The sequence below is a fragment of the Mesocricetus auratus genome, unplaced genomic scaffold (genome assembly GCF_017639785.1).
Source record: "Mesocricetus auratus isolate SY011 unplaced genomic scaffold, BCM_Maur_2.0 Super-Scaffold_100676, whole genome shotgun sequence".
Taxonomy (NCBI): Eukaryota; Metazoa; Chordata; class Mammalia; order Rodentia; family Cricetidae; genus Mesocricetus; species Mesocricetus auratus.
In genome coordinates, this window is record NW_024429266.1 from 61,042,715 (window position 1) to 61,069,467 (window position 26,753).

Here is a 26,753-nt window from a genome sequence, read left to right on the forward strand (position 1 = left end):
TTCTTTTTTTTTTTTTTACAGATTTATTTATTTTATGTATATAGTGTTCTGTCTGCAAATAGAGCCTACATGCATCAGATCCCATTATAGATGTCTGTGAACCAACATGTGGTTGCTGGGAATTGAACTCAGGACCTCTGGAAGAGCTGTCAGTGTTCTTAACCACTGAGCCATCTTTCCAGTTCCTGTTTTGGTTTTATCTTGTCCTCAAATAATAAATGATAAATGAATGGATAGATTGATGATAGATACATAAATATAAAATAGATGATAAATAGAATAGACTGATAAATGATAGATATGTAGATATAAGATCGATGATTGACAGATAAGTGATAGAATGTGATATATAGGTATAAGGGAGGATAGATACATACATTCATAGATATGATAGGTATATAAACATCTGAAATAAAAAGGCAATATTACTATTCTATTTAAATTCCATTGATTTTTTTTATGTAATGTTCTGTTATTCCCATTGACTCTTCTTTAAAACTAACACCACTTCATCCTCTTCCTCTAGAATTCTGAAATGTTTTTGTTGGAATGTAATCTCTTCCAGGATAGGAATGTTCAGTGAATTTTCACTTTGCATAGAGAACCTGCTGAGTGGTTTATATATTTTAAAATTGTAATCCTGCTAAGTCTTTTGAGGTATGCACTGATATCTAGGGTTTTTTGAGTGAAGGAACTAGCCTCAGTGAAGTTAAGGTTTCTTAGCCAGAAAGCAAGGAAGCTATATTTGAATTTAAAAGTAATTCATCGTTCCCCAGCACCAATGAACCTGCTGTTTCTCAATGCAGGTACAGTGTTTCCCATTTTAGGCTCATAATTTTACTTATTTTTAGTCCTAAATGGTTTATTATCACATAGATGATGACATATGAATTTACTGCCAAGCCTATCTTACATGTATGCTGTTTATCACTAAATTTTCTTTGTAAAGATCTAACCATTGTTACCAGTCATTCTTATTTATAGCATAACAAAAGAATAGTATATGTATAAGTTACCCAGGAATGATGATGGTACCCATGGGGAAATTGCACTCTTACTGGGACTGTCAGCCTCCATAGTCATTTTAGTCCTCCTATGAATTACTCCTTATAATAGTGACATACTTGTTCTGATGTCTTATGTGGCACCTAATGGCTACTGTGCTTACAGAGCATGACAGAGGGGCTAAATTTTTCATTTTGATTAATTTGCATTTAAAATTAATCACGAATGACTAGTGACTACCCTATTAGACAGTATAGCTCTGTTGAATTACAGTTTATATTGTATTAGTTGTATTATAAAATATTAATGCAAAAATACAATACTAAATTAGATGTGTTTCTGAAAATCTGATTTGAACAAGAAGCATAATTTATTTAAGTTCAAAACTGTCTATATACAGCAGAACTTAAAATTATCTCTGGAGTATAACTTTTTTGTGTGGCTGACAATGACATAAGAATTCTGAGTCACATCTGGGAGAGACACTCGAAATTCTCATGTACACAACTTCCACATTCATCACATTCTCTCTCTCATATATTCCCCTTCCCATGAAGGATAGCTTCATTTAGTGAGGAATGCCACATCAGTGACGAGGTCCTCATGAGTGAGGAAGGCAGAAAAAAGTCAAAAGTCAGGGTTTTAGACTAATCTTTGAGACAAATTAACAGAAGATTTGTCACTTGAATTTTTTTTAATTCTTATATCTACTGACAAATTAGTGTGGATCAAATCAAAATGATTTCTTTAAGTTGTTTTCAAAGCTAGTATTCCAGAAGGTTGTCGGCAGTCTAGATCAGCCCCCTCTACATTTAACTACATCGTTACAAGGTTTTCTTTTTGAGGAGAATTTACAGATATAGTAAGTGTTGGAAGCAGATGAATTCTTTGGCTTTTGTTCAGCTCTTACTTTTTTAGACCTTTTCTTTTTCAGATTTTAAATGACAAGCAGTGTGACAAAATGGATTTTTTTAAATCAAAAAAGCAAATACTATTCTCCAGTGGAACAAAGGATCATGGTTTCTTCTCTTTGTATCTTTGTTTGAAAGAATAATAATAGGGCATTAATAATAAGAAGAAATTACAATGATGTGATATTCATTCTTCTCTGATCAGAGTATGATTTTTTTCTTATTCCTCTGATTTGAGCCTGAGCTTTTACTGGACAATTTGGACACTGTGGAGTGAGGAAAATGTATCAAAACTAGATAAAGAGATTAATTTACTGCTACAGTGATGATACTGCATCCCAAAGCATATAAAGTATAAGTTTCAATTGAGAAAAGAATAAGGCAAAATGAATGGCTCAGATAGAATGATTCAGGATTTTATCTAACTTCTGATTCCATCATTGCATTCTTGGGACTTTCTGAACTGTGAAAATGTGGGTGTCATTCACATATGGAAAAGAAAGGCATGAATACTCTCATTTCATTTTACAGTAAAGGTAAAAGAAAAGTAAAAGAAGTATATTGGATTAGGTATACAGTTCAGTTACGGAATGCTCTCTTAGCATGAATACTGCACTTAGGCCGATCCTCAGTAGTGCATAAATTGGGTGTGGTGATCATGACTGAATAGGAGCTTTCAGGAGATGGAAGCAGGAGGATCGAAAGTTGGACATCATGCTTGTCTAATTAGTAAGTTGTGAGCCTAGGCTATCTCATAATCTGCAAATTACAATATCTGTTAGACTGGGAATTCAGAGACCTGGGTTTTAACTTAAAAATTATGTGTACTTATTTTGTATGTGTGTATATGTACATGTTCCATAACACATGTGTGAAGGTCAGAGGACAATTTGTAGAAGTCGTTCTCTTTATACTATGTGAGTCTGGGGATTGAACTCTGACAGTTGGGCAGATCTCTGATTCAGTCTCAGCCAACCTTGGCTGCACATTTGAACCAGCAGGGGGACTTTCAAAAACCTGCCTTCTGTTTTCAAAAGTTCTTCATTAACAAGTGTTTATTCAGGCCCAAGGCTCTGGCCTCAGCATAAATATTTTCTGGTAAGGATGAAAGGAAAGATATGTTTGTGATTTTCTCTTTCTAAAGGAATCAACAGATAATATCTGTATTTAAGGAATGATGCAATTGATATAGAAACCATATTGAGGGTTATCAATACTGACCTCAGGAGTGGAATTGCTTATGGCAAGAGGATGGTGAGAATGGCAGATGGGATTATTCTTCACGCTGTGGCAGTGATTCTCAACTTTCATGTTGCTGTGATCCTTTAATACAGTTTCACAGAGATCCGCCTGCCTCTGCCTCCCGAGTGCTGGGATTAAAGGCATGCGCCACCAATGCCCGGCTAGGAGATGCTGTTTAAGATAACTAAATGAGATTGTTCAGCTGATAAAAGCACTTGCCACCAAGTGTGAGGACCTGATTTCAATCCCTACGATCTGCCTGGTGGAAGAGGACTAACACCTACCTACAAGCTATCCTCTGACCTCCATTTGTATGACATGCACACAAATGAATAAATTAATAGAGTTTTTGTTGTTGTTGTTTTTAAGTCAGAATGTCACTGTATAGTCCTGCCTGTCCTAGAACTCACTATATAGACCAACGCTAGCGTTGACCTCACAGAGATCTGCCTGCCTCTGCCTCCAGAGTGGTGAGATTAAAGGCAAGTGCCACCATGCTTTGAGGTAAGTTCTCCAATGTATTTCAACAATACATTGAATTTATTATCCTTGAAATTGCTGTTCTCATGGCTCAGCCTCTGGTGCCCTGGAAATCTGTTTTTGTTTGTTTGTTGGTTTTGATTTTGGTTTTTTTTTTTCCAAGACAGGGTTTCTCTATGGCTTTGGAGGCTGTCCTAGAACTAGGTCTTGTAGATCAGGCTGACCTTGAATTCACAGAGATCCACCTGCCTCTGCCTCCCGAGTGCTGGGATTAAAGGCGTGCGCCACCAACCCCCGCCCGGAAATCTGTGTTTCTGGCACCATGCTTAGCTTTTCCCGATATAAGTTGTAACTAAAGTTTGTCATGTGCACAGAAAGGGCCCCCAATGCACATGAATAGCTCTGTGAATTTTTCATAAAGGCATTCACCAGGATTTGGATCCAGAAATATATTTTCCTAACTCAGTGGTTCTCAACTTTTGGGTTGTGACCCTTTGGCAAACCTTTAGCTCCAAAAATATTTACATTTTGATTCATAACAGAGCAAAATTACAATTATGAAGTAGCAATGACAATGATTTTGCAATGAGGAACTGTATTAAAGGGTCACAGCATCCGGATGGTTGAGAACCACTGGCCAAGGAACAGGGTGTTTTCTCATACACTATTAGTCCCTTTTCCAACTCTGAAGTTACTTTGCTTTTCATGTCAGAATATTTTATAAGTAAAATCACATCATGTTGCATTAAGTTTGGTTTTCCCCTAAAAGCTATATTGCTTAGCTGATGACTTCTGTGGGCTTTACCCTGTCATATTGTGTAACTACAGAGTGTTGATTCTCAGTGCTCTACAAGATTCTGTTCTAAGAATGTACCACAGTGTACTAACCCCTTCCTATCCATGTTGCTGAATGGTTGTGCTTGTTTGTTTGTTTTTGGAGGGGTTTTGTTGTTGTTGTTCTTCTTCTTCTTAGTGAACATCACTAGGACCTGGGTTCAATTCCCAGCACCTACGTGGCAGCTCATGACTGTAACTCCAGTTTTAGGGAATCTGGCACCCTCACACAGACATACATGCAGGCAAAACACCATTGCATATAAAATAAAAAAAAAATAAATCTTTAAAAAATCTTAAAGTAAGCCAGGCATGGTGGTGCACACATTTAACCCTTTTTAAAGTAAATGATGAAGGAAATAAGAACTAAACTTTTTATTCATAAGCATTCCTTGTGTACCTTTCAGGATATCTTATGTCTGTATTCTTGGCTTTTTGAAAGCCTCATATTTGGCATTTTAATCTGCTCTTATTTTTAAAATAATTTTTTTTTTTTTTTTAGTTTTTCAAGGCAGGGTTTCTCTGCATTGTTTTGGAGGCTGTCCTGGAACTCGCTTTGTAGACCAGGCTGGCCTCGAACTCACAGAGATCCACCTGCCTCTGCCTCCCGAGTGCTGGGATTAAAGGCGTGCACCACCAACGCCCGGCTTTAAAAATAATTTTTATTGTGTTAAAATATATACAATATAAAATTTATTCTTTTGTATGAGATACTTTTCTCATCAGTGTAATAAAATATGTGACAAAATCAACTTAAGAATGGAAGGGTTTGTTTTGGTTTACAGTTTGAGAATACAGTATGTCCTGGAAGGGAAGACATGATATCAGGGGCATGAGGCTGGTCACATTGTGTCCGAAGTTAGAGAGCTTAGTGACCCTGTTATTTCTACCAACACTGTCTACCTCATCCTTATATCTGTCAATGAAATTGAAGTTACTGAAGTTGTCTGTCTTTATTGTAGTTGTTTTGGTTTACTTACAAAATTTCCATAGACTCAATCAAGTATACCTGAATTACTTTATTTAAGACTGTTTTTACATTCTTGGGGGTAAGGGTGGGCAGTAGCATGCTCATTAGAGGACAGCTTGGTAGAGTTGATTCTCCCTCCACCCTGACTCAGGTTGTCAGACTTGGTAGCAAGCACCTTTAACCATTGAGATGCACCCCCCCCCAAACGTCTAGTAGGACACAGAGACTAGTTTCCTGTCTTTTACAAAGTTGTGTGTAAAAGCTACGTGGAAATTTTGTGCTAATGGGGTCAGATTAATGAAGCATAATATTTTTACAATATTACTAAGTATAAGGACTAGTTTAATTTTTTAAAGCTAATAAACAGAAGAGGCAGTTCTTTAAATAACTCATTAGGTTTTCAGGACATACAGAAGAAGACTTATTTGCATTCCCCTGCTTCTCTTCATTTACTCAGAAATTTTCAGGAGTTTTTATATCTTTCCTGTGCATGACTGATTAATGGTAAAAAAAAAAAAAAGCTCTAAATGAGCAAAACCACTAAATGCTATTTTAACTTGTTTTTCAAGGTTTTAGCTGGTAGCTATTAACGTTTCTTCAGCTCTTCCTCTCCCTTAGCATTGTGTGAGTGTGCCTGCCATGTGCTCCTGAGGTGATGGACCAGGAGAATAGAGGGATGAGATGATAAGGCCTCTGTTACAGTTTTGTGTCTGTTGTGATAACATACACTGACAAAAAGCAACTTAGTGGAGAAAGGGTTTCTTTTGGATTATATTCACAGGTTATAGTCCATTATTTGGGGAATTTAAGGCAAGCCCTCAAGCAGCTAGTCACATCACATCAAAGTATCTTGTTTGTGTTTGCAGCCAAATTTCTTTACTCTTGTATAGTTCAGGATCCAGTTTAAGGAATGGTGCTGCCCACCATGGTCTGGGTCTTCCTATGCCAATTAACAATGATGACAGTCCCCTACAGACACCCACAGACCAACCTGATCTAAACAGTCTCTCGTTGAGACTCTCTTCCCATATAATTCTTGGTTGGACAAGTTGACAATTAAAACTAAAACTTCTAGAATTAATGGACCTTGGACTGTCCCACTCTTGATCCTTGTTTTAGGATAATGGACTCTCATTAGCGACTGAACCATTTTGAGTTTGGTTTTGGATTTTGGTCTGCATTATGATTGAAACAGTTTCTAAAAACTATTTTTAAGTCAATCCTTTTTTTCCAGTTATACTAGCTAAGTCTGAAGCTACTGTTCTCTAATACTCCTATAATCCCATTGCTGATATCCTTGAGCAAAGCAACCTAGCCCTTTGGTTTGTGTCAAACAAGACTTAGTATCACCGTCAAAACAACAATAAGGGTTTTATGGTACTCTTTATTTGCAAAGGACAGTTGTCACTTGGTGTATTTTACCCAGGCTTTTCACAAAATGTGTGAGATTCAAAAGATAAGTCTAGGAGCTGGAAAGATGGTTAGCAAGTAAGAACATAGATTCCAGAGCAATCTATGATTCCATGGTCACAACTATCTGTGACTAGTCCAGAGCATCTGACACCCATTTCTGGCTTCTTGAGGTACTACATACCTGTGCTTCACAGATATAAATGCAGGCAAAGAGTCCATACATGTACAAATAAATAAATAACTTTTTTTCAAAATGGGACTTGGTAAAGTATTTCTAATCCTAAGCTTGAAAATAAAAGTATTCTTTGAGGTTTTCCAGAAATACAACAACTAATTTGTTATTCAAGCAAAATAAGCACTAGATTTCATAGTTTTCAATATAGAAATTTCTGAGAAAAGTCTAAGAATCTGAGACTCAATTGTTCAAATAACTCTTTATGAATTTTTAACATAATTATTCATTGTTTTGTCAAATAGTCAGTATCCATTCTGTGTTGTGATTACTTCAGTCTCTCTAGGTTAAAAAAAAAACATGCTCCCAAACAGCGTATGTATATGTGTGTGTAAATACATGAATGTGGCAATCAGAAGACAGCCTTAGGTGTCCATCCTCACCCCTGTATGTGCCAGGCTGTCTGGCTTGCACACTTCTGTGGTTGGGGATGTCCTGTCTCTCCCTCCCACCCCTCTATAGGACTAATGGGATTACAGATTAGTGCTACCCTGGCCAGCTTTCTATAGGTCTAAAGATTCACAGTCATATCCTCAGGTGTGCATGATAAGCACTGTACCCACTGAGCCATCCCCCAGGCCCCGAACAGGTTTTTAAATGTGTAAAGGCCAAACATCAGTGAGGGTGGGAAGAGGAAGAAACTGAAACAGGAGCTCCAAGGAGAACAAAGAGATGTTCAGGTTCATGCACACATTCCCAAGAAGTGGTGCTTCTATCTACCCAAGACTTCAAAGACGCCAAGCTCAGAGCAGATGAAGGTGATGGGACAGAGCATATTTCCATTTGCCAAAACGGCGAGCAGGGATCATTTTTTATTTCAATCAAAATTTTCTTTATCTTAGTTTTATGATGCTGTGATATTGTTTTATGTATTTTTATATATTTCAGATTTTATACTAAATTAGAAAAGATGTAGCTCATAGGCTCTTTTTGATATGGAATAACTTATATGTATAGATTATCTTTCTAGAAAAGTATGCAAGAATTTGGAAGAGTCTTGGGATAACTACAGTGTCAAGCCACATCTGCTATGCCTTAACAAGTACAGTGCATGGCATGTCCAGAAAACAGTTTCATGGGAGTTTCCTCTTCCTTTGTCTCTCACATTCTTTCCCCCCCTTACAAAAATTGTCACTTGGCCTTAAACGGGTGACAATATTACCTCTTATATAACACCTATGTTACTATGTTAGAATTGATAAAATAGTTTAAGAACACAAATGTACATGAGTGTAGGCTTATGCATGCACACATTCATACACATACATGATTTGGAGTTGATTCCTACTATTAAAATAATTGTTTGTTTTATTTTGGTTTTTGGTTTTTTTGAAGACAGAATTCCTCTGTGAAACAGTCTTGGCTGTCCTAGAACTCACTCTGTAGACCAGGCTGGCCTCAAACTCACAGAGATCTACCTGCCTCTGCTTTTCAAGTTCTGGAATTACAGGTATGCACCACCACCTCCTAACTGGAATAATTTTATATGAGTGCCTACAAGACCAAAATTTTTCCTGCAACAATAGTCTACTTCTGAGGTTCAAGTTTTTATGATAACTGATTAAACACATCTTGTTCTCAGGTAGCAAGCACAGAGTACTTAGAATCCCCACAGAGGAAGAGTGCCCGTTTTGTGTCTATGCCCCTCACAGAATCTTCTGTGGAATTACAGAATTCTCTTGCAGAGTCAAGCTGTTTTCTTTGTATATATGTAATTTATTGAAAAGAGATATGGTGATGATAGAAGTTGTTTCTTATGTCAAGAAATTGAAAAGCTTCAAGTTAGATATAAATCATTCAGTTAAACTGTGTCTTTGAATAGAAAACTGGATAGTATATAAAACTGTTTTCAGAAAGCATAATACTCTTCTTTTCTGTTTCTTATCTGTATCTGAATTCAATTAAAAAATAGCCAACACTGAATGTGAGCACCCTGCAAATACTGGTGTCCATATTGATACTGTATGTAGATGATGAGTGTGAGGAGCCTCAGGCTTTGGAAATAGCTCAGTGAAATGCAAAGTGTCTTTTTAATATCTATAGTCAAACTAGATAAATTACAGTACAACCAATTAACAATGAATTTAGAACTTTTTTTTAAATAGTGGAAAGCCAAGTTATTTCTAAAATCAACAGAATTGTAGAGATGTTGGCATACCTACTGTCTGGCAAACATGATAGGGTTTTGTTGTTTTAAATACTTTATTTTTTTTTAATTTTCTGCTCAATGGTGTTTTGCTTGCATGTACATCTGTGTGAGGGTGTCAGAAGCCCTGGAACTGGAGTTACAGACAGGTGTGACTTGTCATGTGAGTGCTGGGAATTATGTCCTCTAGAAAAGCAGCCAGTGCTCTTAACCACTGAGCCACCTCTCCAGCCCTAACAATGGATAATTTTTCTCAATTTTTTTGTTTTTTATTTTTAATATGACTGTGAATCATCATTTATTATAATTATAATGTGGTAGTTTTTTTATTTAAATTAGAAACAAGCTTGCTTCACATGTCAATCCCAGCTCTCTCTCTCCCTCCCCTCCTTCCCTGTCCCCCACCAGTCCTCTCAGATCCTACCTAATTCTCACTCAGTTCCCCAGGGAGGGTGAGTCCCCCCATGGGGAATCTCCAGAGTATCATTTCCCCTAAGAGTACAAGCTGAGAGAGCATCCCTCATTGTGGGATGGACACCCAAAGTCCATTTGTATGCCAGGGATAAATACTGATCTACTACCCAAGGCCCCATAGATTGCCTAGGCCTCCTCACTGACACCCACATTCATGGGGTCTGAATCAGTCCCATGCTGGCCTCCTAGCCATCAGTCTGGGGTCCATGAGCTCCCCCTTGTTCATGTCAGCTGTTTCTCTGGGTTTCACCAGCACAGTCTTGACCCGTTTGCTCATCACTCCTCCCTCTCTGTCACTAGGTTCCAGGGGTTCAGTTCAGTGTTTAGCTGTGGGTATCTGCCTCTGCTTCCATCAGTCACTGGATGAAGGTTCTAGGATGGCATATAAGGTAGTCATCAATCTTATCATCAAGGAGGGGCTATTAAGGTAGTCTCTCCACTATTACATAGTTTGCCAGTTGGTGTCATTCTTGTAGATCTTTGGAAATCTCACTGGTTAGTGCCAGATCTCTCCTCCACCCTATAATGACTCCCTCTATTATGGTATCTCTCATCCTGCTTTCCTCTATTCTTCCCCCACCTCAACCTTTCTGCTCCCCCATGACCTCCTCTCCCCTCCTCCTTAACAACTTCCTGTGCTTCTCTTGGATAATCTTTTCTGTTTTTTTTTATTTTTATTTTTAAGATAGGTTGTCAGCCGGTTTTTGGTGGTGGTGCACACCTTTAATTCTAGCACTTGTGAAGCAGAGGCAAGCACAGGCAAGAAGTTCTGAGTTTGAGACCAGGCTGCTCTACAAAGCAAGTCCCAGGACAGTCAGGGTTACACAGAGAAACCCTGTCTCAAAAAAAACTGAAACAAACAAAGACAGGGTGTCATGGTGTACGGGGTGACACCTCTCAAGTGCTGGATTTATAGACATGAGTCAACACATCTAATTTAGAGGGTTTGTCTTGTTTTGAGAAAGGGTCTCACTATTAATGCTGCCTGACCAGGAACTTACTATGTAGACCAGGCTGCCTCCCAAGTGCTGGTATTAAAGATGTGTGCTGTGATACCTGACACACATCTTATTTGTTCATTATTATTATTTGTGAACCAGTGTATATGTGCTTACTTGAGTTTATGAGTGCAGGAACACATGAAGGCCAGAAGGGGATGTCAGACTCCTAGAACTGAAGTTACAGCCTTTTGTGAGACACCATGTAGGTGTTAGGAACTGAACCATAGTCTTTGCAAGAGCAGCCAGTGCTCTTAACAGTTGAGCATCTCTTTAGCCCCTGGAGTAATGTTTTTAACAAAGGATTATAAGACTGTCCAGGCTTCACACCATCACTTAGGAGACTGTCCATGACTGGAAGCCACTCCCTTCTGACCTCACTCTCCCACTCTCCCTGTACACCAGCCACATTAGCTTCCTTGATCTTCCTTAGCTGCACAGGGCCTTTGCACTTGCTAATCCCTGTTGAAATACTCCTTCTCGAGACTCCTTCATGACTCTCTCCCCTCCCTCCATTCCCTAGTCTCTATTTTTCCTTACCTGTTGTAGTTTTTTTAACCATTTGAGAAAATTTGCATAAAATTTTTCTTCAATATATGTTTTTATTTAAATTAGAAACATGAATGTTTCACATGTCAATCCCAGCTCTCTCTCCTACCCCTCCTCCCTTCCCCTCCACCAGCCCCCTTCAGCGTCCCCCTCCACCCCCCCCCCGCCCAATCCCCATATCATTCCCCAGGGAGGGTGAGGCCCTTCTTGGGGGGAATCTCCAGAGTCTGTCATTTAATCCAGGGTAGGACCTAGGCCCTTCCCCATGTGTCCAGACTGAGAGAGCATCCCTCTGTGTGGAATGGGCTTCCAAAGTTCATTTGTAGGCCATGGTAAACACTGATCTACTATCCAAGGCCCCAGAGATTTCTGAGGACTCCTCACTGACACTACATTCATGGAGTCTGGATCAGTCCCCTGTTGGTCTCCCAACCATCAGTCTGGGGCCCAAGAGCTCCCCCTTGTCCAGTCAGCTGTCTTTGTGGGTTTCATCAGCAAGGTCTTAACCCCTTTGCTCATCACTCCTCCATCTCTGTCACTGGGTTCCAGGAGTTCAGTTCTTTGTTTAGCTGTGGGTATCTGTCTCTGCTTCCATCAGTCACTGGCTGAAGGTTCTAGGATGGCATATAAGGTAGTCATCAATCTTATCATTAAGGAGGGGCTATTAATGTAGTCTCTCTGCTATTGCTTAGTTTGCCAGTTGGTGTTATCTTTGTAGATCTCTGGAGATCTCACTAGTGTCAGCTCTCTCCTCAAGCCTATCATGACTCCATCTATTATGGTATCTCTCATCCTGCTCTCCTCTATTCTTAACTTGACTCAACCTTCCTGCTCCCCCATGTCTTCTTCTCCCCTCCTCTTCTCCCCCTCTCTTTTTCCTGTTTCCCTCTCCCCTCCCCCAATGTTCCCAGTCTGCTCAGGAGATCTTGGCTCATTCCACTTCTCTGGGGTATCATGCATCTCTCCTGGGAACCTCCCTGTTTCCCAGACTCACTGGCACTGGGATTGTAGGCTGACACTCCCCTGATCCATATCTAAAATCCATATATGAGTGAGTGCATACCATGTCACAAAAAGACAAACATGGTATGTACCTATTGTAGTTTTTAAAGAGCATTTACTGCACTTACTGTCACCTAAATCATGTTTTTTTTCTTCTTCCAGTCACTGTACATAAAGGAAAGACTCAAGTTCACTATCTCCCCAGAACAGTGATAGCTACACAATAGACTGTGAATAAATAATATACTCGTCAAGAGACATATTAATCAATTTCAGTTGGATTTTACTTCCTTATTTGAGACAAGTGCACTTACCTGTGTGTGTACTTGTAGAGATTAGAGATTGACTTTGGCTATTTTCTATATTGCTTGCCTATTTTTTGAGATAGGGTGTGTAACTGAACCCAGACCTCACCATTTTGGTTATCTTGGCTGGCCAGTGAGCACCAAACATCCTCCTGTCTCTCAGTTATTCCATGCTGGGATTTCAGCTGAGCACCACCATGCCCAGGTTTTCTGTGCTTTAGACACTGGAATCAGATCCTCCACATCCTCCCAGCCTCTGGCTTGGATTTTAAAATGAAAAAGTGTGTATTCATTAATCTGTCTGGAAAAATACCATGTTACTTCTTAGTTTTCTACTTTATCTAAATAGTGTAATAGACCAACTCCTACTAATTTATTTTAATTTTAATTTTTTTCTTTAGTTGAGATTATTTTTGTCCCCATGTTGTGCTTGCTGTCTGAAACCTGCCACTGATTATCCTGACGATGCTTGTATGTTCTTGTTTCTCTGTATTCTTCTAGTTAGAATCTCAGTCCTTGCTTCTCACTGGGTCAGTTTTACTTCTAGAAATTAATTTTTTAAAAAGAGTACAGTAGATAGAGCTGGGGAGATAGCTCCGTTGGTGGAATGCTTACTGCACAAGCAGAAGGACCTGAGTACAGACAAAGGGTTGTATGTCTGTAATACTAGCCCTGGAGACGTGGTGACAGGAGACTTCCCTAAAGCTCAGTAAGCAGCTCGTCTACCCAGGACAATGAGCCCCAGGTTCAGTGAGAGAACCTCTCTCAAAATAGGAGGTTGGAGACCTTTCACTCTGACCTCTATATGCCTGTGATCACATAGAAAACACACACGTGTGTGCAGGGACACACACACACACACACACTCACACTCACTCACTCCCCCCACGCAAGAATAAAGTAGAGAGAAGTTAGCAAAATAATAGAAAACAAATTTATTACAGAAACAGAAATAAAATGAAGTCTTTCATTTTGTGTTCATTTAATTATTACTTAATTATTAATTGAAACAGATTCTCACTATGTAGCTCTGGCTGTCCTGGAGCTCACTATGTAGACTAGGCTGGCCTTGAACTCAGAGGTCCATTTGCCTCTCCTCCAGAGTGCTGGAATTAAAGGCGTGTGCCGGCACCCTGTTCCTTAATCGGCATTCTCAACTATAAGAACAGCTAGGCTTACAGTTTAAGAATGGAGGCAGAAGGCATTCTTCACAGTCTCTTGCCATCTTACTTGGTCCTCACAAATTTGTGCAGTTCCCTGCACAGTGAGCAGTGGTAATAACTTACCTGAAGCACTGACCCTCCCACATACACCGTGTCATTGGCAGCTATGGAGTTGAAATCATCACTGTTTGTGTTCTCATGCCCTTACAGACACCTCTCTAATGTAACCTTTTAGCCTTTGTAAAGTGTCCTGTGGTATGGTTATTTAATCAGAACTCTGAATATTCTTTCCTTTGATGATTAAGAAATTAATTTGTTACTTTGTTTTTCTTTTTTCCAGGTGTATGGTGGCTGATGAAGTGAGTACCTTACAGCCTTTTATAAACTAGTGTTTACTATCTTCTTGTTCTTGTTCTTCTTTTTTTTTTAATCTGCCTCTGTTTTTTCATGTACCTATCTATGAAGTGGGGGAAACACAAACAGAAAAAAATGTAGTTGTATAATAGCCATTTCCTCCTAAATACTTCTGTGTACAGTACATATAATTATGTGTATTGTGTATAAACTTTCAAATACAACCAGTTTTGTCCACATAAAATACAAAGTTAAAACACATACATACACACACACACACGTATACTATACAAAGTTTTAGATTTGGTCAGTTTCTTTTCTACCCAGTCTCCAGTGTTCTCAGTAGACATTAGCCTATTTACAGAATTCCTTATGAACTCTTAACCTGGTAGTCTTTTCCTAACATGAGTTGTTTTGTTCTTTTCTTATTTTCAGTTTCACAGCAATTTTCATGCTAGCTTTTTTTGTCTTCTTTCAAACCTTTTTGAGAATTTTAATTTTTTTATACAAATGTTTGTTTGAATGTATGTTTGTACCAAATTTGTACCTGGTGCCTGTGGAGGCCAGAAGATGGCATTCAGTCACCAGACAGTTATGAACTGCCACAGTCCTGGAAGAGCACTGAACCATTTCTCTAGCCCCCCAAGCCATAATTATTTAATGAGATTATTTGTATTCTGTCTGTCTGTCTGTCTGTCTGTCTGTCTGTCTCTCTCTCTCTCTCTCTCTCTCTCTCTCTAGTGTGTGTGTGTGTGTGTGTGTGTGTGTGTGTGTTCTGGTTGTTTACCTTGGGTACTTACATGTGCTAGGCCAGTGCTCTACTATTCACCATCATCCCCAGCCCTAGAATAATGAATTTTAAAGAAGCCATTTAATAATTCCACAGTACTAAAAAAAAAAGAACACCTCCATTTTAATTCATCGTAATTGCTTCTTTCTTTTCTGTAGTTTTTAAAAGATGAATCTTTTCTTGTTGTTTCATGTGCATATGTGTGTGATGTGCAGGAATGTGTATATGCACGTTCATATGTGTCTGGAGCATTGCACATACATGTACATACATTCACATAGAGTCAGAAGTTGACAACAGGTATATCCCTAGATTGCTTGCCCCTTTATATACTGGCACAGGGTCTCTTGCTGGATCTGGAGCTCACGTATTCACCTACATTAGCTGGTCTGCTTGCCCTGGAGATTCCTTCTCTGCCTCCTAAATGCTGGGATTATAGGCAGGCAGCGCAGTGTCTGCCCTGCTTGTATGTAGTTTCTGTGGATCCGAACTCAGGTACTCGTGCTTACACTGTAAGCACTTTAGCCTCTGAGGCATCTTCCCAATTTCTTGAAGAGTATTCTTTTCTATCTGTTGGACGTCACAAGATTTGTGATGTTACATCCTAACTGATAATGCTAATTAAGAAAAAAATCCTCACCTTTACAGATGAGTTCTTTAAAACAAAAATGACCAAAAAAATCAAGCTTGTAGAAATGTATATCTAAGCACATACTTTAGAGCCACTAATATTCTCTGTAGTGGTGAGTAGAATTGATGTTCTTTAAATATAATATTGCTGCAGTAGAGGCCTGGAGAGATGGCTCAGTGGTTAAGAGCCCTGGATCCTCTTCCAAAGGACCCACGTTCAACTCCCAGCACCCACAAGGCAGCTTACAACTGTCTGTAACTCTGTTCTCGGGGATCCATCTCCCACATACAGACATACCGATGTACATAAAATATAAATAAGTAAACTATTAAAAAAAAGTTCTGATGTAGCTAGACATGGTGGGCCTTAAATTCTGACATTTGGGAGGCAGAGGCAGGTGGAATCTCAAGGCTAGCCTGTCCACAAAATGAGTTCGAGAAAAGCCAGGGCTATACAGAAAAACCCTGTCTGGGGTAGGGGGACTTCTGAAGTAAAAAGAACACACGTATGTTAATTATATGTCATTCTATATCCTACTTCTCCTTTGCTCATACTCAAGGTGACATGGAAGCTAGAGAAGAAATGCAATTTATAGTTTGAAGGCCAGTTGCTTTTTGATTGTTGAAGAGTCTGTTTTGGTAATGATGACTGACTTATCAGTAGCTGGAAGCCTTAGAGCGGCTTTACACCCATGTGGCTGAACCTTCTTGAAGATGCCTGAACACCACTTGGGATGTTGGGGACTTAGCTGTCTGTGTGATCTTGCCTCTCTAGCTTTACAAGCATGTGACTGGCATCATCTCTCCTCTTCTACTCTTTCCTGTTACCTTACTCTCACACTTGAGTCTTTGAAACACTGTGTAATCCAGCTACTATGTATTACTGCTACTGACTACAAATTAAAATGATGGTTGAAGTTCTGCTTAATTCAGTTTAATTATGCAGTCATTGTGTGTTTCAGTTACATTACAGAACTATATGTTAAATAAGCAACAAAGTCACAACATTTCATAAAATGAACTGTAAGCTCTGTTGAAACTGTTTAATTACTTTTTTTCTGTCTCAATCAATGTAATAATGAAACGTGCATTATCGATCAATGTGCATTGATTATAAAGAGACACTTATGTACTTTTTAATGTAATAATTTTCTTTTTCTTTGAGAATTTCCTATATGGATAGAATATATTTTGATTATAGTCCCCTTCTCCTGGCCTCTCTCTCACCAGAACATGCTAATAGTTACAAACTCTGTTGCATAAATAATGTCATTTGGATCTCAATTGGTACTTGGATTTGTGTACTGTTATATGTTGTTTTCTAATAATTATCTTAAAAGAAACTTCTAATAATTATCTTTGAAACATATTTAAGAATTGCCTCTTCTTATTTAAGAATTATGGAGTTATTGAAATTTTTGTTTACAAGATTATGTTTTAAACACTAATTTTTTTTGTCAACACAAATCACACAATTTCATTGATGGTACCTTGTAAAAAGATTAAATCTTTTTAATCTCTGTGAGTTTAAGACCAGCCTAGTCTACCAAAGCTAGTTCCAGAACAGCCTCCAACGTCACAGAGAAACCCTGTCTCGGAAAAAAAATTAAATCTAAATACATTCTACATTCTTTTCAAGTACTTAAAGGTTATTGTTTATTCTAGAAGGTTATTTAGAGAACTTTTATAACATTTTTTATTTAAGATGACAGAATGAACAGTCTAGATTATATGACTAGCCTATTAATAGATTTGCCTAATTAGCTTTAATTGTCAACTTGAAACAACCTTAAGTCACCTGACACTGGAGTCTCGTTGAATTTTGCTGAGAGGTAAGATTGTCCTTCCTGGGACTGTCTTGATTATTAGTTGATGTAAGAGGACCAAGCTCGCTGTGAATGGTACCATACTCTGGACAAGTTGTCCCAGGCTGTGTAAGAACACTAACTAAGCATGGGTTTATGAGAAAACCACTAAGCAGCTTTCCCATCATTTCTGCAGCACTTCCTAGGCTATGAGTAAGTCCCCTGGTCAGAGTTAGCTGTATGTGGAATAGCAAGCATGCCTGCCTTCAGGTTCCTGCCTTCACTTTCTTCAGTGATGTATAGTGACCTTGAAATGTAAGGTATTATAAACCCTTTCCTCCTCTCCATTGCTTTGGTCATGGCGTATGTCACAGCAATAGGAGGGAAACTGGAACCCATGGAAGTCACAGTATCTTTTTTTGTATTTAAAACTTTAATTTAAAAAAATGATGCGAATTGTATTGGGTGTGTCTGTTTGGGTGCCTATGGAGGCCAGAGAGTGTTGGGTCCCCCCGAGGTACACACTTTTGTGAGACACACTACAAGAGTGCTGGGAACTGAGTATTTTCCTTTCCTCTTAGGTACCACTTTTAGTTACTACCTTGCATTACAGCTGCACCACCAATGAGTTCTTTGGTTTTGCTGTTATTACTAGAAAAACATTTATCAGAGAGAGGAGGATGGTATATTAAAGTATCAATTCCTTTACTTTTTCAAAGAAAATGAAACCATTTTCCAATGTAGTGGTAGTTCCAGGCTTGGTTTATCTGGTGGGTAATCTGGACATGTCAATGGGTAAATATTTTCAAACACAGTTACTGTTCCCATTTGTTTTGTGGAAGTTGGAGGAGAGAGACTAAGGGAGGTGATCATTGCTGGTTTAAGCTCACAGATATGAGTGTCTCTGAAGGCAGAAGTCAAGCTTGGAAAGTTAGTTTCCCTGCAGACAGAAGTCAGTAGGTGTCTGGAGATACCAGGGAACCCCATTGAAAGATGGCTTCCACTCCAAAGGCATTAAAATTGAGATGGCAATTGTGTGTTTTGTAGAGTATCCCTTCGTTAGGATTTTTATGTTGTTTTCTTTAATGGTCAGACTTAGGTAATGTAGGAAAAAAAATGTCACTTTAATTACAATTTACTAAGAACACACCCCAGACATAGGGGTACATACCTATAATGCAGCTCTCTGCTGGCTGAGATGGGTCTCTTGAATCAACCTGGGATACATGAGTTTCAGCCCAGCCTGAGATATATATATATATATATATATATATATATATATATATATATATATATATATACCTTTCTCAGTGTATCCTGTCAACCAGACTCATCATCGTTACTCTGATTACTTAGATTGGGGTAACATTGGTCAGGTTCCTACACTGTAGAGTCAGGCTTCTTTTCCTCCTTCCTTTCCACATCAGTGGTTTTGTTGTTGTTGTTTTTTCGAGACAGGGTTTCTCTGTGGCTTTGGAGGCTGTCCTGGAACTCGCTCTTGTAAACCAGGCTGGTCTCAAACTCATAGAGATCCACTTGCCTCTGCCTCCCGAGTGCTGGGATTAAAGGCATGCACCACCACCGCCCTTCCCAAATCAGTGTTTTCTTTTTTTTTTAAGATTTATTTATTTATTTATTTGTGCTTATGAATACTTGATCTGTGCACACCTTTACACCAGAAGAGGGAATCAGATCCCATGTGAGCCACCATGTGGTTGCTAGGAATTGAACTCAGGGCCTCTGGAAGAGCAGCCAGTGCTCTTAACCTCTGAGCCATCTCTCCAGTCCCCCAAGTCAGTGTTTTCAAGGAAAGTAAATATGCATATCTCACACTGCAGGAATGAAGCTTGATGCTCCACTTCCTTTTAGGCAAATAGGTAAATTATTTGGAACTCATACATACATTCATCTTTTTTTTTTCTTTTTCTATTTTTTTTTCTGGAGGTGAGGGAAAGAGGCAAGCGGTCTACCACTGAGCTAAATCTCCAACCCCTCATTCATCTTTTAAAATATTTTTATCAATAAAGATTCATGTTTATTCCTTTTATAGCATGAGTTTTAGTCTATTGTTCTTTTATTTATCTTGTTCAAGTTTTACCAGCCATGGCCATCAGAGACTTCCAGTCAGCTGTTCCTTTGACATACTCAATTCATTGAGAAGTTTTTCCAGTTTTAAAAACATTATTTTTATTTTAAGTTGCTTGTATAAATATGCATCTCTCTGTGTATATGTGCATGTGAGTCTATTGGCTGCAGAGGCCAGGATTGGGCACTGGATCCCTTGGAGCTGGAGGTACAGGCGATCAGTCGCCAAGCCTCTCATTGTGGATGCTGGGAATCAAATCTAGGTTTGCTTTTATAAGAGCAGCAAGTGCTGTTAACCCCTGAGCCATCTCCCTAGTACCTAGAACAGTTTTTTTTTTTTTGGAATGGATGTTTTTGTGTGTATGCATGCCCGTGCCATTCATATCCAAATTCCAGCACTCTACTGTTTTTTTGGGGGGGGGTTCGAGACAGGGTTTCTCTGTATTGTTTTGGAGCCTGTCCTGGAACTCGCAGACTAGGCTGGCCTCAAACTCACAGAGATCTACCTGCCTCTATCTCACGAGTGCTGGGATTAAAGGCGTTCACCCCCAATGCCCAGCAGCATTCAACTCTTCTGAAATGCCGTTCAGTGATAATGTTTCACACTTTGGAAAAAAAAAAAACTTAATGTGTATTACTGTTTTGTCTGGACATGTGTCTTTGCTCTGTGTTTGTGCCTGGAGCCCAGAGAAGCTAGAAGGGGACATTGGTTCTTCTGAACAAATTGCATTCTGCAGTTCATTCTGGGATCTCCTAACCACCTCAATTATTTTTTTAAATATATGTGCATATTCAGGTTTATTTTTTGAGCTATTAAATTTTCAGCAGTGGACTTTAACCAATGCTTAATGCTCTGTACACTTCATTGCAGTATAACAATATAGTTTCAGTGTCCTATACGATTCTCTGTGTCTCTTGCCATCAGTGATATAGTTAATGACTATATTTCAAAACTGTCATATAGCTAGAATCAAATGCAGCTTTTTTGCCCTGGTTTTACTCTCATAGAGATACATGTCTAAGGCTGTGCTAGTTACATATTGTGGCTACAACAGAATACCTGAGTGAAGCAGCTTAGGGAAGGAGTGGTTTTGGGCTCACAGTCTGCAGATGCAGTTCTTTGCTGTGGGGAAGGCACCTGCAGGAGCTCGAGGCTGCTGGTCACATTGCACTACAGTCAGGGCAGAGGGAGGTGAGTGCAGGTGTTCAGTTTGCTTTCTCCTTTTATTCAGTGTGGAACCCCAGGCCATAGGATGGTGCTGCCCAAATTTAGAGTAGATCCTGTCGCTTCAATTAGCAATCTAGAGAATTCCTCACAGACATGTTCAGAGGTCAGTTTCCTAGTTTGCTCTTCACCCTTTCAAGTTGGCAAGCAGTGTTAACCATCATAAGATTCCTCCACACCTTTTGTTTTGTCTTTTTGAAACAGGGAGCTTTGGTTGGACTGGGACTTGATCTGTAAACCAAGCTGGTCTTAGACTCACAGAGGTCCTCCCTCTGCTCCAGAGTGCTGGGATCAAAGGTGTGCGCCATTGCATTCAACCTCTCCACATGTTTCTTAGCTTAGCAGTTCTTCTTTCTTTCCTTTTGTGTCACTGAGTACTGATATTTTATAATGTGGAAATACCACAATTTTTTCTTTTTTTTTTAAAGCTGCATTTTAATCTTTAAACGTGTGAGTGAGTATGTGTGTGTGTTGTGGCTGTGTGCACATGAGTGCATTGCCTGTGGAGTCCAGAAAAGGATGTCAGATATTCTGGAGCTGGAGTTACAAGAAGTTGTCAGCCACCAGCAAACTGACTTCAGGTTACCTGGAAAAGCACTGAGCATTCTTTTCTTTTCTTATTGAGACAGGGTTTCTCTGTGTAGTCCTGAAACTCACTCTGTAGACCAGGCTGGCCTCGAATTCACAGAGGTCTGCCTGTCTGTGCCTTCAGAGTGCTGTCATTAAAGGCATATGCCACCACCACTGAGCTTTAACTTCTGACCTATCTGTCCAGTCTCCCACATTTTTTTTCTATTCAACCCAGTGAAGCAACATCTTGGTTCTTCTAGGGTTTGATAATTATGGGTGTAACTCATAATATGGGTGTAATGGGTCCCTTCAGGTTTTCCTGTGGGCATCAGTTTTTGCATGGGTTGAATGGAAATCAAGGAATTGTTGTATTGCACGGTGTATCAGTTTCCTGTTACTGGTATAATAAAGTATTACTGAACGAATAAGTTTAAATCTGTATTATGTCAACGTTCTGGAGGCTGGAAGTCTGAAGTCAGTGTCAGAGTGCTGGGGCTGTGGCTTGGTGGTGAGGGCATACCCTGAGATAGGTGTCAGCCTGGCTGTTCTTTTCAGAGCACCCGGGAATAACCTGTCTGTAAGGGCTGGGTGCCTGGCATTTGTTGGCTTGCAGATGTTATCGTTTCATTTTTCTATTTCCATCTTCTTAAGTTGTTCTCTCTGTGTGTCTATGTGTCTTCTCTTACACAAATACTAATCATTAGAATTAAGGACTTAACCTCTAGGATGAAGACTGTACATCTACAACAAATATATTTCCAACTCGGGCCAAATCCTGTCATTCTAGGGTTGGGATTTTATCATCTCTTTTGAGTGGAAGGACCTAGTTCAAATCACAACCACTAGTCAAAAATTTTAGAACAGCCATTTAATATTTTTTGACCATAATAATTTTGCAGTGAATTTTCCATATGATCTTTTGTATGTTTCTGCTTCTTTCAGCACTGTAGGCTGAGAATAAAAATTTTTCTTACTACTTAGGGTTATCAGTTATTGACATACATGAAACGTCTTATTTAATCTCTTTGGCTACTTTAAGATTCTTGTCTGTTCTTATTCTTCAGTTCTATTTTCTTCTCTAAGTAAATTATGAGTCAAAATACTATGAATCTTTTATCTTTATTGACATGTGTCCTAAACCCATCAATGATAAGCAGTATTAGAATAGATATATGAAGAAGTCCTGTCGGCTAAGTATTCCTGTCACTGTAGAATACTTGTTTGAGATCTACATTTTATGGTGGTTTTTTTGTTGTTGTTTGTTTTGCTTTGTTTTCTGATAGAGTCTCACTATGTAGCCCAGGCTGTCCCGTCTCTCACTGTGTGTCTAGACCAATCTGATCTCAAACTCACAGAGATCCACCTGCCTCCGCCTCCTGAGTGCTAGGATTAAAGGCATGTGCCACCAATGCCTGGCCTAAATTAATATTTTTTTCTTTTTTTGTATAAATTAGAAACAAACTTGCTTCACATGTCAATCCCAGCTCCCTCTCCCTCCCCTCCTCCCCCAACCCCCCACTAAACCCCTCAGCCCCCTCCCAGTCCCCACTCTTTAGTTTAATTTATAATATATTATTAGCACAGAGCTTGAATTAGTTATCTTTTTAATTTTAACATTAACTCCTATCATTTATTACTTTTTATTTCACTATTTTCATAACTTTTAAACCCTTACTAGTTTATAACATAGTATGGATTTAAATTATTAACAATTTTCTGAGATTAGGTTCTCAAATATCCCAGGGTTGCCTTGAACTTAGTATTTGACTAAGGTTCTCCTTGAATTCCCTTCCTCCCTCCATCCCTTCCTTCTCTTCCTCTCTTTCTCCCTTTCCTTTCCCCCTCTAGCCCTTTGTTCTTTCCTTTTTTTGCTTTTTTGAGACAGTCTCACACTGTCTTGGAACTCAGTATATGGTTCAGGCTGACTGAAAACTGAGTACTAAGATTCCTAGCATAAACCCATATACGCCTATAATACTGATTTGTATTATAGTTGCTAATACGTTTCAAATAACATTTATTTTTACTGTTAACCTAACTTGAAATTTATTTCTTAGGAAGATTTTCTTGTGTAATATTTTCTTTTGAATTCAGATGTATTTCCTTTGTTCTATTCAACTGGTTCCCTAAAACCAGTCATTTTTTTTATTGACGTGGATAATATTTTATAAATGAGTAATGTGGCTAGCTTCTTTTGCTTCCTGGTCATTTATTTGAAAGTAATTTCATAGTTAAGAGTTGAAAAGACTCAATGACCTTATAATTTTGATATATCTTGTTTACTTTTATAGATCAAATTTGAGTTAATTCAGTAAGAATTGATAGACTGTGCACTTTTGGGCCAATTCTGTACCTAGAGGTGTTAAGGAAATCTGAAACCATTATTAATCCTACTAAAGAAGAGAGCAGTTGTTTAATAATCGATTAAGTAATATTGGTGAAATAGTGGGGTGTTCCTCCCCAAGAAAAATATCAGAAACCAAATAGATTTCGAGATTCATGGTGAATTCATGATGACTTGGCATTATAGAAGAAATTGCCTGTAACTATGTCTAACACAGATGTAATTATTCCTTTGCTGTGATAAAATGCCCTGACAAAAAAGCAATTTAGGAGAGAAAGGTTTATTTCAGCCTTGAATTGTAGTTTACAATTTATCATAACAGAACTCAAAAGTGGGAGGACCTGAAAACACCTAGTTACATTATACTCACAGTGAAGGGCAGAGAGCAATAAATACATACACTTCCTTTACTTATGTGTGTTCTGCTCCCATATAGTTCAAATCCCCTAACCCAGCAATAATACCCCTTACCTGCTGTGAGCCATTTCTTCCCTTGTCAATAAACAAGCGAGGCATGCTACCCTTCAGACATGCTGTGGTCAACCTGTTCTAAACAGTTTCCTGGAACAGACTCAGAGATACTAATTTGTGTTAGTTTCTAACACCAAGGTAACCTATTCCTATACAAATTCATGAAGAAGAAAACTATCCTGTTTGGACCCCCAAAAGTCTACTTTGACATGGTTTACTTTGAGGCAAAACAAACAAACAAAATACTGTGATATCCTCTAAATGTATGAAATCTAATTTTAACTGGTATTTAAAAGGCATTGGTTTTCTCTTTCTTTTCCATTGGTATCCATTTCTTGTTTGTTTTCCTATGCAGCTTTAACCATTTAAATGGCAAATATTACTGTTTGTAATATTCCATAACCTTATCTTAGAATGAGGAAGTTGATTTTACAGCCTGACTTCTTTGAAAGCCCTCATTTCTAATTTGAGCCTTGGGTTTCCTGGCTTCCTTTATACTTTAGCCCTTAGAGATACATCCAACTCACTGGGTTTCATTCTAGCCAGTTGTGACAGTTTTACAGCTGCTAAGGATGTCCTTAAGTAGCATTTTATTTTTTTATTGCTTGCCTCTTTCATCTTTCTGCATTTAAAACATTTTATTTTTTCTTGAGATTTTCATAGATGTATATATACTGTATTTTGGTCTTGTCCACCCACCACATGCCTCCTCTAACACCTCCCACATAATCCACCTCCAAATGTTCCCTTTGGAACAGGGTCTCTCATGTAGTTTGGCCTCATGAGTACTGGGATTACTGTCATGGACCACCTTACCCAGTTGATGAAATACTGGGAATAGAACCCAGGGCCTCCTGCATGCTAGGCAAGTACTCAACAACTAAACTGCATCCGTAACTTGTAACCGTTTAAGCAAATCAATTTTTAATGTTTTTCTTTTGCTTTGTTTTTTGTTTGTTTTGTTTGGTTTATTTTGGGGGAGGTGGGAATGGGCAGGATCTCACTATTAAGACCAGGCTGGCCTTGAGCTCACAGATCTGTCTGCTTCTACCTCCCAAGTGCAGGGATTAAAGACTTGTACTACTATACCCAGCTAATTCTCATCTTTCTTTTTCTATAATTAAAAACAGAAAAAAACTTTTAATTGTGTACATGTATGCCAGGGTATGCACATGTGTGTGCAAGTCCCCATGGAGGCCAGAAAGACAGATAACCCACTAAGCCATCTCTCCCACCCTTTAATGCTTTTTCTTAATCAAGGCCTCCTTTTTTTCACTTGGATGGTGGCAGTGTGTGTGTCTCATTTTTTTTTAATGGGTCTTAGTTCTGAATCTGCATAGTGAATCTTTGACATTTCTTAATCAAAAATTTCCCAACTGAAATTTCAAGATCGTTTTTTGGGTTCTAAACTGATTGCTATGTATCAACACATGAGTTGACAGATTAGTCCAACTACTTGTTCAGCTACAGGCTTCCTAACAGCCTTGGAAACATTTTGTCTCTCTAAATGTTTGGTTAACTTGCGTTTGACTTCTTGTTTTGAAAGCAAAAATAACTTACAATTTTATTTACTTCATTCCACCATAATTGTATGTGTCATTATGTATAACTGCAAAAATGTTATTTTAAAAGACTGATCTGAATTTCAGTATGGCATACTTTATTCCTAATTCTAATGTTATGTTCAACTTAATTATAGTGTTGCCACATCAAAAAGTACATAACACATCATAGTACTGTGCATTTGTTTTTTTATACAATCTATATCTGAACTGGTCTATAGTTGTTAATAATCAAATGCAAGTTTTTAGTGTCTGCTCTTTGTTTCCTAGACTTTATTTTGTTTAGTCATTATTGATCCCCAAAATGCAACCTCATCACCATTCATATAAGTCTTCCTTTAGGGTCCTTATTATTTTTGGTTCAGATACATACTTTTTCCTCATATGAATAGGTTATCTTCTTAGTAATGGTTAATAATTTGGTTTGGTTTGGTTTGGTTTTTTGAGACAGGATTTCTCTGTGTAGTCTGCTGTCTTGGAACTAGCTCTGTAGATCAGGATGGCCTTCAACTCATAGATATCCACCTGCCTCTGCCTCCCAAATTCTAAGATTAAAAGTGTGTGCCACCATTGCCTGGCAATTTAAGAGCTTTTTAAAATCTTAGGAATGAAAATTAAATTATGTTAGTTGCCTGTTCAACATTTAAAGATTATCATCTAGGAACTGGAGAAACAGCCTAGCTGTTAAGAGCACCTGTCCTCCTTTTCCAGAGGACCCAGATTTGGTTCCCAGCATTCACATCAGGTACTTCATAACCACTGGTAACTCTAGTTCTCGGGCAGTGGTTATCAACCTGTGGGTCACGACTCCTTTGGGTTTGCATATCAGATATATCAGATACAATTTATGACAGCATCAAATTACAGTTATGAAGTAGCATCAAAATAATTTTATGGTTGAGGGTCACCACAACATGAGGAACTGTGTTAAAGGATCACAGCATTTGGAAAGGTTGGGAAATACTGTTCTAGAGGGATTTGACACCCTCTTGTAGCCTGAAGGTACCCACATACTGTGGCATACACACACACACACACACACACACACACACACACACACACACATTCTTTCTTTTCACTACTCGTCTGATGCATTGTAGTAATGGATTTTCTTGTGTTGAACAGTTCTTGAACTAGAACTCTTGGTCAGTGTCTTAGTTAGGATTTTATTACTGTGAAGAGACACCATAACC

At 38.6% G+C, this 26,753-nt stretch overlaps 1 protein-coding gene across 5 annotated transcripts in view; it reads left to right on the plus strand.

The window, feature by feature from the left end:
* Window positions 1-26,753, plus strand: part of Zranb3 (zinc finger RANBP2-type containing 3) — a 143,183-nt gene that overhangs the window by 30,556 nt on the left and 85,874 nt on the right. For 4 of the 5 annotated variants that reach the window (XR_005874039.1, XM_021232882.2, XM_013120402.3 and 1 more), the window contains exon 3: window positions 14,065-14,083. The exons of the other annotated variant lie outside the window; for it this stretch is intronic. Coding sequence is in view for 3 of the 4 variants with exons in the window: in XM_021232882.2 (XP_021088541.2) it covers window positions 14,065-14,083 (19 nt within the window). In the remaining variant the exon portion in view is untranslated. The remainder of the gene's footprint in view (window positions 1-14,064; window positions 14,084-26,753) is intronic. 5 annotated transcript variants of the gene reach the window in all.